Genomic DNA, 15,374 nt, shown 5'->3' on the forward strand with positions numbered 1-15,374 from the left:
TTGCGTTCCAAAGTCTTGGGTCTCGCTTTTGCGTTTGCCAATATCGAATGGCAATATATCGGAAGGCCAGGACCTGAATAACTTTCAAAGCCTATTTCTCCGTCGACTGCATGGTTTTTCATCTTGGAAGGATTCAGAAGACGGCCCATGCCGGTTGCCGCTGGATAATTTTCTAGAGACAAAGGTATGTGTAGTATGGTACTAATTGTGTCGAGGTTAGAACGATCTGACACAGACTTTTACATGCTTGTACAAAAGTCGGTCGTTGAAGCTGTTCACCAACATTTTGTCCGCAAGAACGCTGGCAGCGCATTGTGTCAACCAGATTGCCTGAAAGTTGTGTCCCTCTTTGAGGACTCTTCAAAGTTTGCACTTCCAGAGACCGAAGATTATGTCTACTTTTCTGGCGTTCGAGCGATGGGGCACTTGCAGCTCCAGATTATCGACAACAGGGGTAATTTTCGTCGTGCTCCCGTATCGCCGGAGGGTATTCCTGTGATTTTACAGGTGACTAGTTCATGCTCAGCAGTCATGTCCTCCTGCTCTGACAAGGATATCGAAGAAACTACAACAAAACCAAGTCAATCGACTGCGTTCTTGTGCCCGTTACTTAGGGCTTCCATGTGCTGTGATACCAGTATTCGAGTGGAAACACCATTATCCATCGACCAACTTGTTTTGAGTGGAGCAAGCTTACAAATGCATAATCCAGTGATAGGTACTGGCAGCGATTTTTTTTACTGAAAAATACCTACAATAGTTTATACTGGTTATACCGAAGTATGAAAACGGATTCGTGAAATGCCACCGGTTCCGGTACGTACGGTATCTCAATCCGAAATCTATTTTCACATGGCGGCGGTACAGTACCAGGTTTTGTCAGAAGAAATTAAATAATCTACATGTATCCTAAATTGCACGGGCAATAACAATATCATATTATTTGCGGCGATTTTATGCAATAGTATTATTATTGCCACTGCGTGTACTATCAGATAAACTGAGCGCTCCAGCGAAATTTTGATAGATTATTTTATTTCCTCTGACAAAACCTGAACCCGGCAAGCGCGACAGCAAATTGGAGTGGACGCATCTGAAAAGTTCCACCACTGGGGTCCCATTCAGCTGCTGCTTCTTGAATACAACAGAGAGCCGAACGTAGATCCCCGATATATTGGAAAAAGGCGGTAGGACCTGGCGACCATGTGGCTGGGTCGTGAGTGATAGATCGGCCACCACCACTCTGCGTGGGTAGGAGAAGAGGGTAAGAAATGGTTCAGTTGGCGGGTTCCGAAATGGACGGCGAAGATCATCTTTTCCGCTACCTCGGTAAGCGAGTAATAATTATTCCGAATTAATATTTCCGTCTATAAGCAATGCAATCTTTTATTCGGAGGGCCTGTCTGTCCGAATTGGACTCTGATGCGTTCATTGCTGTCTTTTTCGAGCAACATCTGATGCAAAAATTGACATGCTCGGAGCTGTACTGCACACACATAACAATGTCTCGTGTAGTGTTTGTGCAGTACAGCTCAGGCATTCCGAAATAATCATTGTATTGCTGCTTCAATACAATAGTTTACACTTAATTATTGATTTTTACAAATTGGATGACTTTGTCCAATTAGTTATTTTGTATTTACAACAAAGTACTTTATTTTTTCGTAAAATCTAGTTTTTTCTGCTTTGTTTTGCGTAAATACGGAGCTCGGTCTCCAGACAGAATCGAATGGCTGTTAGCAACGGTCGCTCAAAACGCGAACCTGAGGCGCTCGTCTATCATTTTTGATCTCACCATGGCTCTCGCCAACACTTTCACGACCAAGCAAGTCTGCAGCTACTTTTTTACTGCCAGCTTGGCGACTTCCAGTCGGCCACCATGAAGCTTCAAGACGACAACGTACCGCTTCTCGGTGTGCGCGATATCTTTGATGCGCTCATCGAGAAGCATTCCGTTGTGAAAAAGTATCTTGCTGCCGACGCAAATACGTGGACTTCGAGCGAGCGTGCGTTGTAGCCCTGTCAGGCGCCGTGGACGAGCTGACGAACGACCAGGAGCTGATGTTGCAGCCATTTGAGACGGTACCCGCAATTACGACACCGGACACCAGGCACGGACGCCCACAGGGCTTTGCCGACAGAGTCTTGGCGACTAGAAAAAAGCGGCGCGGTGCAAAGAAGATATTTGATGGTGTGCTTTTCATCCCGCCGACGTCAAACACCGTGGAGTGTCTTTTTAGTGTGGCGAAACATACTCTTTTCCACCATCGCCAGCGTATGCTGCCTATTCACCTCGGAACCGTGTTGTTCCTGAAGATGAATCGGCGTTTCTGGGACGCAAACACTGTAGCAGCTATCGTGAACGCAAAGTAATGTGCAGTGCTGTACATCTAAGTAGTTAATTTTCCAATACACTACTATTGATGTCAATTATTTATTTCTTAAGCTGTAGTTTTTGTAGCAATAGCTTATTTTGGCATGGACCTTCAATATGATTGCAATTGTATTATCGGAATGCCTGGTACAGCTCCAAGCATGTCAATTTCACACAAACACCGTCAGGATGAAAGCTTCTTGGTTGCCACTGTACCTGCGCCTCCGTCACCCACTCACTGCGACGCGGATCTTCGTCTTCATTCGCATGGTGTCGTCGATGAAGTAAACTTAAAGCTCCGCTATGAAATATTAACACGTGTATTTCTGCTTGGTGTTTCGTCCACTTCAGCTTAAATTTACCAAAACCGGGTGTCGAAAACTCGAGAATGTCATGAGTGCGACATGCCGTTCAGTAAGCTCTTCCAGCAAACTTCCGCTGTGTGCTCGAGGTACAGTATTACGCCGCATTTAGCGAGCTGCACGGAGCCTGCCTCATATTTAGCAGCAATGGACTCGAATATCCAGGTCTCTCCGCTCGTGAAAGCCTCCTCTACGAACGACATCGGCGACCACGAGGCTATGAGCCTCTTCGGAGGACCACCGCCCCCAACGCCTCCCCCCATGCCAGTAAAATCAGCTTCCACAGGCGAGATCGACGACCACGAGAGCTACGATCTCTTCGGCGTCGGTCCCAGCATCTCTGTGGCCACTGCAGTCACGAAGGAACCCGCGCCCATGGCCAGTACAGCTCCAGTGGAAGAAGGAGGCGCCGGAGAGGTGCCTGTGCAACCTGCAGAGCCAATATCACCCGTCAACAACGACCTCTTCCCTGCAGCGGTGTCAACGGATAAACCAGAGAAAGTTGAGGAGCCGGCGCTCTTATCATCGTCGAGAGGACTCAGTCACCGTGACAGCAGTAGCACCGCCACGGACTCGGTGGGTGGAGGATCGTTCAGAGGAGAATTGCCACGTGCCAACAGCAACGCGTTGCAGGTAGCTCCGACGCAGCAACCGGCTTCTGAACCGACGTACAAGATGGCAGGCAACGCTGTTGATATTGTGGCCGTCAAGAATATGGATGGAAAGTATCTTACGACTTCATGGCACGTGTCGTTCTCATGGTCGCGCTTTCGAACGAGTTACGCTACAGGTGTGGGCGATATGGTCAGGATCTTGGTCAATGGGAGAGAAATGCCGACCAAGATGGAGTTGCATGAACGTGGCCGCTGTACGTTTATAACAGGCGGCTTGATTATCCCACCGGACGATTTGTGTTTCGCTGATCTGACCGAGGATCACCCCAACCTTGTGCGGTTTGAGCACTTCCAGAAGTATACAAACACAGTCCGCTTTGTAGATGCGAAGCTGCATCTGTGGGGACCCAACGAATCGGTCGTCGTGGTCGATTTGGATGGCACGCTTACAATTAGTGACGTGGAAGGCCATATCCGCACTCTGCGTCTTGGCCAGTACGACTTCCTGCATGCAGGAGCTTGCGACTTCTTCACTAAGTTGCACGAACTGGGGATGCGAATCGTATACCTCACTGCACGTCCACTCGACTGGGCTTCGGCGTCACGAACGCACTTGGAGAATGCAGTTCAACAATCGATCTCGCTTCCTCCAGGGGTTCTCATCACAAATTCTACAGGTCTCACGGGTGCACTGTTTACTGAGGTTGTCAATAAGACCCCACACCTTTTCAAGATCCAAGTACTAAACGAGCTGCAACTCACGCTTATTCACGCTGGCCGCGTGATCGAGCATCCAGTCTTCGTGGCTGGTTTCGGCAATCGCCCCACCGACATCGTGGCCTACGAGGAAGTAGGTATGGACCCAAGCCTCATCTTCATGCTGGATCCGTACTCGAACGTCAAGGCTGTGTCGGACCCGCGTCTCTATGAGTCGTATAGTGACCCGAACGCGTTGCTGTGGCTTCTGCCTCGACTCAAGCATCGCATACCCATCGAAAAAGTCGGCCGTATCGATGACTACACTGTGCGTGAACTCGTTCTGGCTGAAGATCGTGAACAGCTGCGTATGGCTGAGTTGGAGGCTCGTCGACTGCAACAGGAAGAGTTCGAGCGTGCGCGTCAAGAAGCCGACCAAGCCCGATACACCTCCAGTAATGCTCTACGCGCTAGCAGCAGAAGTCTCTCCAGGTAAACTCCGCAGCGAATGGTCGACTGTCTCGTATTATATTTCTTCCGTAAAATTAAAGGCTAGAGGTATGGATATCTATCTACCACCTACATTTGACAAGCAATGACCACTGGACAGACCACCGAAATGGTTCAATCAAAATGAACATTAAACTACTTCTCTGTATTGGTCTCATTTCAGCGATGTCCGTATATCGAAGTTGCTGGTTGAGCTTCCGGCGGTACAACACACGCTCGGCTGCGCACCAGCAGCGTCAATTCGAGGTGCTGGTGCCCGCGCTGCAGACTTTTAAGCGTCTGCATGGTCACTACGCCGTCCCGCTGCGCTATACAGTGCCGAGTACTCGCAATTCTGGCGCTGAGCAATGGCCACAAGAACTCCACGGAATGAAATTGGGCACGACTATCTCGCGGTTCTTAAAGGCTTGTGCGTCAGCTAAGAAACCCTCGAAACGACAGAGCTTAGACCGACTTCGAGCACAACTTCGGGAAATTGGAGTACCGGAAGTTGAGGACTGGAAACGTTTCTTGTGGGACGAATTGACAGTGCCAGCAATGCAGACGTACAGATCGAAGCACGGAGATCTGCTCATCCCAGCATCGTTCACTGTTCCTGAAGGAGATGACGCATGGCCCCGCTCGACATGGGGCTACAAACTGGGCTATTGGACGAGCGAGCTTCGGCGTAAGAAGGACATGCTGCAACAGTATCAAGTAGACGATCTGAAAGCTCTAGACTTTAGCTGGAATGCTCTCGAAGCTCGTTGGAACCGATACTTTGTTCCAGCAAGGCAGACGTACCAGGAACTGTATGGCACTTCACAAGTACCACAGAGCTTTGTGGTGCCGTGCAACGATCCAGACTGGCCGGCAGAGCTCGGGGGATATCGACTTGGGCAAAAGGTGAATAATTTGCGTTGCGGTAATGCCGAGGAGCTGCAAGATATAGAGCTGATCTACAAGAGCTGGATGCTTCTAGAAACTCTGCACGTAGTGGACGAAGGTGACGAAGATCTGGATGCACAAAACGACGAAGAGGAATTTGAGAAATAAGCCACAACTCGACAAGTTGCTTTTGATAATTTCGTGGTGCATTATTAATGATACTTTTCTGTCTCTCCATCGTGTCATGACCAAAAAGTCCCACCGCCCAACATTCCTACTGCTCGGATCGCTCAGTCAGCTCGTCCTTGGCATGCCAGGATGCTCTTTGCAGCGATGGGACCTTAGCTTCAGATGCTCGATCCGAGCTGCACAATGCGCGGGTAGCACGGCAGCGTGAGGAAGTCCACCATGTCGTCTCCTGTCAGCACCTTGCCCATGATCTCGCCTCCGAGCGCCCACTTGTTGCCCGGAGGGGCATTCAGTGACCGCTTGTTGACACACTCCTTCAGGATGTCCAGCACTAAATCCTTCGTCACGGTCTTGCCCTCCACCGTCTTACAGCTGTGACGAATCCATTGCCAGACTTGTGCACGCGAGATCTCGGCCGTAGCAGCGTCCTCCATCTTGTTATGCAGCGGGATACAGCCACTGCCACGAAGCCACGCCTCCGTGTACACGAGCGACACGTCAATATTCTCCACCAGACCATTGTACGTGATAGCACCCGTCGGGGGTTCGATGAGCTGAGCTGCAGTGATATCCTTGCCGACCTCAGGGATGAACGAGATCTGGTTCGGACCCGACATCTTGCTGAACGCGTCCATGGCAATCTTGACGAGACCCGGATGCGCCACCCACGTGCCGTCGTGACCCGCAGTCACCTCACGCGACTTGTCCTCCGTGACGGCAGCCATGAACTTGTTGTTGAGCTCCGGGTCGTTCTTGACGGGGATCTGAGCCGCCATGCCGCCCATAGCGTGAGCGCCACGACGGTGGCACGTGCGGACGAGCAGCTTGACGTAGGCGGCCATGAACGGTGTGGTCATACCAACCGATGAGCGATCCGGCACCACGAACTTGGGGTGGTTGCGGAACTTCTTAATGTACGAGAAGATATAGTCCCATCGACCACAGTTGAGACCCGACGAGTGGTTGCGCAACTCATACAGGATCTCGTCCATCTGGAAGACAGCCACGATGGTCTCCACCAGCACAGTCGCGCGGATGGAACCCTGCGGAATGCTCAGATAGCTCTGGGCGGCCACGAACACGTCGTTCCACAGCTTGGCTTCTAGGTGGTGCTCTAGTTTGGGTAGGTAGAAGTACGGACCCGAGCCACGCGCCAGCAGTTCGTGTGCGTTGTGGAAGAAGTAGAGGCCGAAGTCGAAGAGCGATCCAGACATGATCTGGTTGTTCACAAGCACGTGGGCCTCGTCCAGATGCCAGCCACGCGGACGCACCAGCAGCGTTGCCACCTTGTCGTTGAGCGCGTACTTCTTGCCTGTCTGCGGGTGCGTGTACGAAATGGTCTTGCGCGCTGCATCGATGAGGTTTACCTGGCCGTCCACCTGGTTGAACCACGTGGGGGCCGTCGAGTCCTCAAAGTCGGCCATGTAGCACTTGGAACCAGAGTTAAGCGCGTTAATAACCATCTTGCGGTCCACAGGGCCCGTGATCTCGACGCGGCGGTCAGCCAGGTCAGCGGGGATAGATGCCACCTTCCAGTCGCCTTCGCGGATGTAGGCGGTTTCAGGCAGGAAGTCCGGCAGCACACCGGCATCCAACTCCTTCTGACGCTGTACACGCGCAGCCAACAGTGCCTGTCGCCGTGGCTCGAACTGCTCATGCAGGAAGGCGAGGAAGCGTAGTGCATCGGGCGTGAGTACGCGGCGGAACGCATCCGAGACGTGGCCCAGCACGCGGACGTTGGCGGCGTTGACATTGAGCTCCGACATGGCGGTTTCTATGTGTATTGCGTCTGGACTTCTTTCGCTGATAGCGACGAGGCAAATTGCGGAATGGCTTCTAGCTGGGCGATCCTAAGAGGATGCCGACGTTTTGGACGTGCTGGTTCGCAATATGAAATCGTCTTCAACGTACGAAACGATTTTAGCCAATAGGCGAAGATCGAGGATCGACGTAGCCAGTGTCACGGGCTTTGAGCTTACAAAAAGCAGGTGAAAAAGGAGGGACCATCACTCTTGCTATTGCGTTTAACTTCCAACACCGCAGCACATGCTCCAAAGTGATCGTGGTGATTGGACGGGCACTTTCTCTGGCCAAGGGATGCATGTGAAAACACCTCCCTGCGAGAACTCCGGGTACGAATTTTGCCGAAGCGCTTGGTCGACCATACACCCTGGTTACCAGGGTTTGGTATGCCCACATTCGAATCATGGGCAGGGGCTCATTTCCGCTTGAAGACTCTCCAATGGAGATCTACGGCCATGGAGTTTGCAACGGTCGTTCGTAGTGTTTTGGTCCAGATGCCACAAAAACGTTTCAATCTGTGGTACACGCTATTTAAAGAAAGGCATTGTTATTAAATTATTGTAAAATTATAATTTTTTAATCAGGTTACATGTATACTTCCGGATACAGTAGATCAAGACAATCACGGTGCATGCTTCAAAAAGACTAAACTTCATTTTCAAATGTGCTGCTACTCTAATGAAGTGCGCATAATTACTATTAAATGGAATCTCATTCTTGTAGAAGTACATGTGCACGTACTTACAAAAAGTAAAGGGTATTGCGGAGAGAGCGACTTCTGATATGCCTGTCCTGCATTTCACAAGACGGCGCAACAGTTCTTGAATCGGCCCCGACCATATCGGATAGGCAAATTGACCAGGGTATGGGAAAAATAAAATACTTTTATTATTATGGGAATAATATCTAATGAAAACCTGATTCTTATTTAAAGGAACTTTTAATAGTTGCCACCTTTGAAAAGAGAAATAAATCTTAATTTTACAGACTTGCAAAAAACTCAAAGCGATTTTGTGATATCTAGTTTTGGTTGCTGAGAGTCTCGACGTGGAGCTTTCGGTCTCAGGCTGAGACCGAAAGCTCCACGCGGGCACGGAAAACGACCGGCGCTCTCGTTTGCAAACTCCATGGCCGTAGATCTTCATTGGGAGAGTCTTCAAGCGGAAATGAGCCCCTGCCCATGATTCGAATGTGGGCATACAAAACCCTGGTACCAGGGGTGTATGGCCGACCAAGCGCTTCCGCCAAAATTCGTACCCGGAGTTCTCGCAGGGAGGTGTTTTCACATGCATCCCTTGGCCAGAGAAAGTGCCCGTCCAATCACCACGATCACTTTGGAGCATGTGCTGCGGTGTATTATCTTGGCTCGCAAGGCATTTCAACACGGTGGAAGTTAAACGCAATAGCAAGAGTGATGGTCCCTCCTTTTTCACCTGCTTTTTGTAAGCTCAAAGCTAAGGGGAGCCGGTGACACTGGCTACGTCGATCCTCGATCTTCGCCTATTGGCTAAAATCGTTTCGTACGTTGAAGACGATTTCATATTGCGAACCAGCACGTCCAAAACGTCGGCATCCTCTTAGGATCGCCCAGCGAGAAGCCATTCCGCAATTTGCCTCGTCGCTATCAGCGAGAGAAGTCCAGACGCAATACACATAGAAACCGCCATGTCGGAGCTCAATGTCAACGCCGCCAACGTCCGCGTGCTGGGCCACGTCTCGGATGCGTTCCGCCGCGTACTCACGCCCGATGCACTACGCTTCCTCGCCTTCCTGCATGAGCAGTTTGAGCCACGACGACATGCACTGTTGGCTGCGCGTGTACAGCGTCAGAAGGAGTTGGATGCCGGTGTGCTGCCGGACTTCCTGCCTGAAACCGCCTACATCCGCGAAGGCGACTGGAAGGTGGCATCTATCCCCGCTGACCTGGCTGACCGCCGCGTCGAGATCACGGGCCCTGTGGACCGCAAGATGGTTATTAACGCGCTTAACTCTGGTTCCAAGTGCTACATGGCCGACTTTGAGGACTCGACGGCCCCCACGTGGTTCAACCAGGTGGACGGCCAGGTAAACCTCATCGATGCAGCGCGCAAGACCATTTCGTACACGCACCCGCAGACAGGCAAGAAGTACGCGCTCAACGACAAGGTGGCAACGCTGCTGGTGCGTCCGCGTGGCTGGCATCTGGACGAGGCCCACGTGCTTGTGAGCAACCAGATCATGTCTGGATCGCTCTTCGACTTTGGCCTCTACTTCTTCCACAACGCACACGAACTGCTGGCGCGTGGCTCGGGTCCGTACTTCTACCTACCCAAACTAGAGCACCACCTAGAAGCCAAGCTGTGGAGCGACGTGTTCGTGGCCGCCCAGAGCTATCTGAGCATTCCGCAGGGTTCCATCCGCGCGACTGTGCTGGTGGAGACCATCGTGGCCGTCTTTCAGATGGACGAGATCCTGTATGAGCTGCGCAACCACTCGTCGGGTCTCAACTGTGGTCGATGGGACTATATCTTCTCGTACATTAAGAAGTTCCGCAACCACCCCAAGTTCGTGGTGCCGGATCGTTCATCAGTTGGTATGACCACACCGTTCATGGCCGCCTACGTCAAGCTGCTCGTCCGCACGTGCCACCGTCGTGGCGCTCACGCTATGGGCGGCATGGCGGCTCAGATCCCCGTCAAGAACGACCCGGAGCTCAACAACAAGTTCATGGCTGCCGTCACGGAGGACAAGTCGCGTGAGGTGACTGCGGGTCACGACGGCACGTGGGTGGCGCATCCGGGTCTCGTCAAGATTGCCATGGACGCGTTCAGCAAGATGTCGGGTCCGAACCAGATCTCGTTCATCCCTGAGGTCGGCAAGGATATCACTGCAGCTCAGCTCATCGAACCCCCGACGGGTGCTATCACGTACAATGGTCTGGTGGAGAATATTGACGTGTCGCTCGTGTACACGGAGGCGTGGCTTCGTGGCAGTGGCTGTATCCCGCTGCATAACAAGATGGAGGACGCTGCTACGGCCGAGATCTCGCGTGCACAAGTCTGGCAATGGATTCGTCACAGCTGTAAGACGGTGGAGGGCAAGACCGTGACGAAGGATTTAGTGCTGGACATCCTGAAGGAGTGTGTCAACAAGCGGTCACTGAATGCCCCTCCGGGCAACAAGTGGGCGCTCGGAGGCGAGATCATGGGCAAGGTGCTGACAGGAGACGACATGGTGGACTTCCTCACGCTGCCGTGCTACCCGCGCATTGTGCAGCTCGGATCGAGCATCTGAAGCTAAGGTCCCATCGCTGCAAAGAGCATCCTGGCATGCCAAGGACGAGCTGACCGAGCGATCCGAGCAGTAGGAATGTTGGGCGGTGGGACTTTTTGGTCATGACACGATGGAGAGACAGAAAAGTATCATTAATAATGCACCACGAAATTATCAAAAGCAACTTGTCGAGTTGTGGCTTATTTCTCAAATTCCTCTTCGTCGTTTTGTGCATCCAGATCTTCGTCACCTTCGTCCACTACGTGCAGAGTTTCTAGAAGCATCCAGCTCTTGTAGATCAGCTCTATATCTTGCAGCTCCTCGGCATTACCGCAACGCAAATTATTCACCTTTTGCCCAAGTCGATATCCCCCGAGCTCTGCCGGCCAGTCTGGATCGTTGCACGGCACCACAAAGCTCTGTGGTACTTGTGAAGTGCCATACAGTTCCTGGTACGTCTGCCTTGCTGGAACAAAGTATCGGTTCCAACGAGCTTCGAGAGCATTCCAGCTAAAGTCCAGAGCTTCCAGATCGTCTAGTTGATACTGTTGCAGCATGTCCTTCTTACGCCGAAGCTCGCTCGTCCAATAGCCCAGTTTGTAGCCCCATGTCGAGCGGGGCCATGCGTCATCTCCTTCAGAAACAGTGAACGATGCTGGGATGAGCAGATCTCCGTGCTTCGATCTGTACGTCTGCATTGCTGGCACTGTCACTTCGTCCCACAAGAAACGTTTCCAGTCCTCAACTTCCGGTACTCCAATTTCCCGAAGTTGTGCTCGAAGTCGGTCTAAGCTCTGTCGTTTCGAGGGTTTCTTAGCTGACGCACAAGCCTTTAAGAACCGCGAGATAGTCGTGCCCAATTTCATTCCGTGGAGTTCTTGTGGCCATTGCTCAGCGCCAGAATTGCGAGTACTCGGCACTGTATAGCGCAGCGGGACGGCGTAGTGACCATGCAGACGCTTAAAAGTCTGCAGCGCGGGCACCAGCACCTCGAATTGACGCTGCTGATGCGCAGCCGAGCGTGTGTTGTACCGCCGGAAGCTCAACCAGCAACTTCGATATACGGACATCGCTGAAATGAGACCAATACAGAGAAGTAGTTTAATGTTCATTTTGATTGAACCATTTCGGTAGTGGTCATTGCTTGTCAAATGTAGGTGGTAGATAGATATCCATACTAGTACCTCTAGCCTTTAATTTTACGGAAGAAATATAATACGAGACAGTCGACCATTCGCTGCGGAGTTTACCTGGAGAGACTTCTGCTGCTAGCGCGTAGAGCATTACTGGAGGTGTATCGGGCTTGGTCGGCTTCTTGACGCGCACGCTCGAACTCTTCCTGTTGCAGTCGACGAGCCTCCAACTCAGCCATACGCAGCTGTTCACGATCTTCAGCCAGAACGAGTTCACGCACAGTGTAGTCATCGATACGGCCGACTTTTTCTATGGGTATGCGATGCTTGAGTCGAGGCAGAAGCCACAGCAACGCGTTCGGGTCACTATACGACTCGTAGAGACGCGGGTCCGACACAGCCTTGACGTTCGAGTACGGATCCAGCATGAAGATGAGGCTTGGGTCCATGCCTACTTCCTCGTAGGCCACGATGTCGGTGGGGCGATTGCCGAAACCAGCCACGAAGACTGGATGCTCGATCACGCGGCCAGCGTGAATAAGCGTGAGTTGCAGCTCGTTTAGTACTTGGATCTTGAAAAGGTGTGGGGTCTTATTGACAACCTCAGTAAACAGTGCACCCGTGAGACCTGTAGAATTTGTGATGAGAACCCCTGGAGGAAGCGAGATCGATTGTTGAACTGCATTCTCCAAGTGCGTTCGTGACGCCGAAGCCCAGTCGAGTGGACGTGCAGTGAGGTATACGATTCGCATCCCCAGTTCGTGCAACTTAGTAAAAAAGTCGCAAGCTCCTGCATGCAGGAAGTCGTACTGGCCAAGACGCAGAGTGCGGATATGGCCTTCCACGTCACTAATTGTAAGCGTGCCATCCAAATCGACCACGACGACCGATTCGTTGGGTCCCCACAGATGCAGCTTCGCATCTACATAGCGGACTGTGTTTGTATACTTCTGGAAGTGCTCAAACCGCACAAGGTTGGGGTGATCCTCGGTCAGATCAGCGAAACACAAATCGTCCGGTGGGATAATCAAGCCGCCTGTAATAAACGTACAGCGGCCACGTTCATGCAACTCCATCTTGGTCGGCATTTCTCTCCCATTGACCAAGATCCTGACCATATCGCCCACACCTGTAGCGTAACTCGTTCGAAAGCGCGACCATGAGAACGACACGTGCCATGAAGTCGTAAGATACTTTCCATCCATATTCTTGACGGCCACAATATCGACAGCGTTGCCTGCCATCTTGTACGTCGGTTCAGAAGCCGGTTGCTGCGTCGGAGCTACCTGCAACGCGTTGCTGTTGGCACGTGGCAATTCTCCTCTGAACGATCCTCCACCCACCGAGTCCGTGGCGGTGCTACTGCTGTCAAGGTGACTGAGTCCTCTCGACGATGATAAGAGCGCCGGCTCCTCAACTTTGTCTGGTTTATCCGTTGACACCGCTGCAGGGAAGAGGTCGTTGTTGACGGGTGATATTGGCTCTGCAGGTTGCACAGGCACCTCTCCAGCGCCTCCTTCTTCCACTGGAGCTGTACTGGCCATGGGCGCGGGTTCCTTCGTGACTGCAGTGGCCACAGAGATGCTGGGACCGACGCCGAAGAGATCGTAGCTCTCGTGGTCGTCGATCTCGCCTGTGGAAACTGATTTTACTGGCATGGGGGGAGGCGTTGGGGGCGGTGGTCCTCCGAAGAGGCTCATAGCCTCGTGGTCGCCGATTGCGCCCGTAGAGGAGGCTTTCACGAGCGGAGAGACCTGGATATTCGAGTCCATTGCTGCTAAATATGAGGCAGGCTCCGTGCAGCTCGCTAAATGCGGCGTAATACTGTACCTCGAGCACACAGCGGAAGTGTACTGGAAGAGCTTACTGAACGGCATGTCGCACTCATGACATTCTCGAGTTTTCGACACCCGGGTTTTGGTAAATTTAAGCTGAAGTGGACGAAACACCAAGCAGAAATACACGTATTAATATTTCATAGCGGAGCTTTAAGTTTACTTCATCGACGACACCATGCGAATGAAGACGAAGATCCGCGTCGCAGTGAGTGGGTGACGGAGGCGCAGGTACAGTGGCAACCAAGAAGCTTTCATCCTGACGGTGTTTGTGTGAAATTGACATGCTTGGAGCTGTACTGCACAAACACTACACGAGACATTGTTATGTGTGTGCAGTACAGCTCCGAGCATGTCAATTTTTGCATCAGATGTTGCTCGAAAAAGACAGCAATGAACGCATCAGAGTCCAATTCGGACAGACAGGCCCTCCGAATTAAAGATTGCATTGCTAATAAACGGAATTATTAATTCGGAATAATTATTACTCGCTTACCGAGGTAGCGGAAAAGATGATCTTCGCCGTCCATTTCGGAACCCGCCAACTGAACCATTTCTTACCCTCTTCTCCTACCCACGCAGAGTGGTGGTGGCCGATCTATCACTCACGACCCAGCCACATGGTCGCCAGGTCCTACCGCCTTTTTCCAATATATCGGGGATCTACGTTCGGCTCTCTGTTGTATTCAAGAAGCAGCAGCTGAATGGGACCCCAGTGGTGGAACTTTTCAGATGCGTCCACTCCAATTTGCTGTCGCGCTTGCCGGGTTCAGGTTTTGTCAGAGGAAATAAAATAATCTATCAAAATTTCGCTGGAGCGCTCAGTTTATCTGAGTACACGCAGTGGCAATAATAATACTATTGCATAAAATCGCCGCAAATAATATGATATTGTTATTGCCCGTGCAATTTAGGATACATGTAGATTATTTAATTTCTTCTGACAAAACCTGGTACTGTACCGCCGCCATGTGAAAATAGATTTCGGATTGAGATACCGTACGTACCGGAACCGGTGGCATTTCACGAATCCGTTTTCATACTTCGGTATAACCAGTATAAACTATTGTAGGTATTTTTCAGTAAAAAAAATCGCTGCCAGTACCTATCACTGGATTATGCATTTGTAAGCTTGCTCCACTCAAAACAAGTTGGTCGATGGATAATGGTGTTTCCACTCGAATACTGGTATCACAGCACATGGAAGCCCTAAGTAACGGGCACAAGAACGCAGTCGATTGACTTGGTTTTGTTGTAGTTTCTTCGATATCCTTGTCAGAGCAGGAGGACATGACTGCTGAGCATGAACTAGTCACCTGTAAAATCACAGGAATACCCTCCGGCGATACGGGAGCACGACGAAAATTACCCCTGTTGTCGATAATCTGGAGCTGCAAGTGCCCCATCGCTCGAACGCCAGAAAAGTAGACATAATCTTCGGTCTCTGGAAGTGCAAACTTTGAAGAGTCCTCAAAGAGGGACACAACTTTCAGGCAATCTGGTTGACACAATGCGCTGCCAACGTTCTTGCGGACAAAATGTTGGTGAACAGCTTCAACGACCGACTTTTGTACAAGCATGTAAAAGTCTGTGTCAGATCGTTCTAACCTCGACACAATTAGTACCATACTACACATACCTTTGTCTCTAGAAAATTATCCAGCGGCAACCGGCATGGGCCGTCTTCTGAATCCTTCCAAGATGAAAAACCATGCAGTCGACGGAGAAATAGGCTTTGA

The 15,374-nt window shown here is 51.3% G+C and overlaps 6 protein-coding genes across 6 annotated transcripts; 3 read left to right on the forward strand and 3 right to left on the reverse strand.

Moving 5' to 3' along the window:
- Positions 1-2,955: 2,955 nt before the first annotated feature.
- Positions 2,956-4,542, forward strand: PITG_03438 (lipin-like protein; the record flags this gene model as incomplete). Its single annotated transcript, XM_002906460.1, has 2 exons — positions 2,956-3,237; positions 3,385-4,542. 2 exons carry the CDS (start codon positions 2,956-2,958, stop codon positions 4,540-4,542), a joined length of 1,440 nt encoding a protein of 479 aa, XP_002906506.1.
- Positions 4,543-4,673: 131 nt separating this feature from the next.
- On the forward strand, positions 4,674-5,617 carry PITG_03439 (uncharacterized protein; the record flags this gene model as incomplete). The annotated part of the gene is made up of 2 exons (XM_002906461.1): positions 4,674-5,541; positions 5,586-5,617. 2 exons carry the CDS (start codon positions 4,722-4,724, stop codon positions 5,615-5,617), a joined length of 852 nt encoding a protein of 283 aa, XP_002906507.1.
- On the reverse strand, positions 5,608-7,378 carry PITG_03440 (malate synthase; the record flags this gene model as incomplete). Its single annotated transcript, XM_002906462.1, has 1 exon — positions 5,608-7,378. One exon carries the CDS (start codon positions 7,376-7,378, stop codon positions 5,771-5,773), a length of 1,608 nt encoding a protein of 535 aa, XP_002906508.1.
- A 1,651-nt stretch (positions 7,379-9,029) lies between these two features.
- On the forward strand, positions 9,030-10,851 carry PITG_03441 (malate synthase; the record flags this gene model as incomplete). Its single annotated transcript, XM_002906463.1, has 1 exon — positions 9,030-10,851. The coding sequence occupies one exon, from the start codon at positions 9,081-9,083 to the stop codon at positions 10,686-10,688; it is 1,608 nt and encodes a 535-aa protein (XP_002906509.1).
- A 16-nt stretch (positions 10,852-10,867) lies between these two features.
- PITG_03442 (uncharacterized protein) lies at positions 10,868-11,737 on the reverse strand (the record flags this gene model as incomplete). Its single annotated transcript, XM_002906464.1, has 1 exon — positions 10,868-11,737. The coding sequence occupies one exon, from the start codon at positions 11,735-11,737 to the stop codon at positions 10,868-10,870; it is 870 nt and encodes a 289-aa protein (XP_002906510.1).
- Positions 11,738-11,913: 176 nt separating this feature from the next.
- On the reverse strand, positions 11,914-13,500 carry PITG_03443 (lipin-like protein; the record flags this gene model as incomplete). Its single annotated transcript, XM_002906465.1, has 1 exon — positions 11,914-13,500. One exon carries the CDS (start codon positions 13,498-13,500, stop codon positions 11,914-11,916), a length of 1,587 nt encoding a protein of 528 aa, XP_002906511.1.
- Between the last annotated feature and the right edge of the window lie 1,874 nt (positions 13,501-15,374).

The sequence above is a fragment of the Phytophthora infestans genome, genomic scaffold (assembly GCF_000142945.1).
Source record: "Phytophthora infestans T30-4 supercont1.4 genomic scaffold, whole genome shotgun sequence".
In the NCBI taxonomy this organism is placed as follows: Eukaryota; Oomycota; class Peronosporomycetes; order Peronosporales; family Peronosporaceae; genus Phytophthora; species Phytophthora infestans.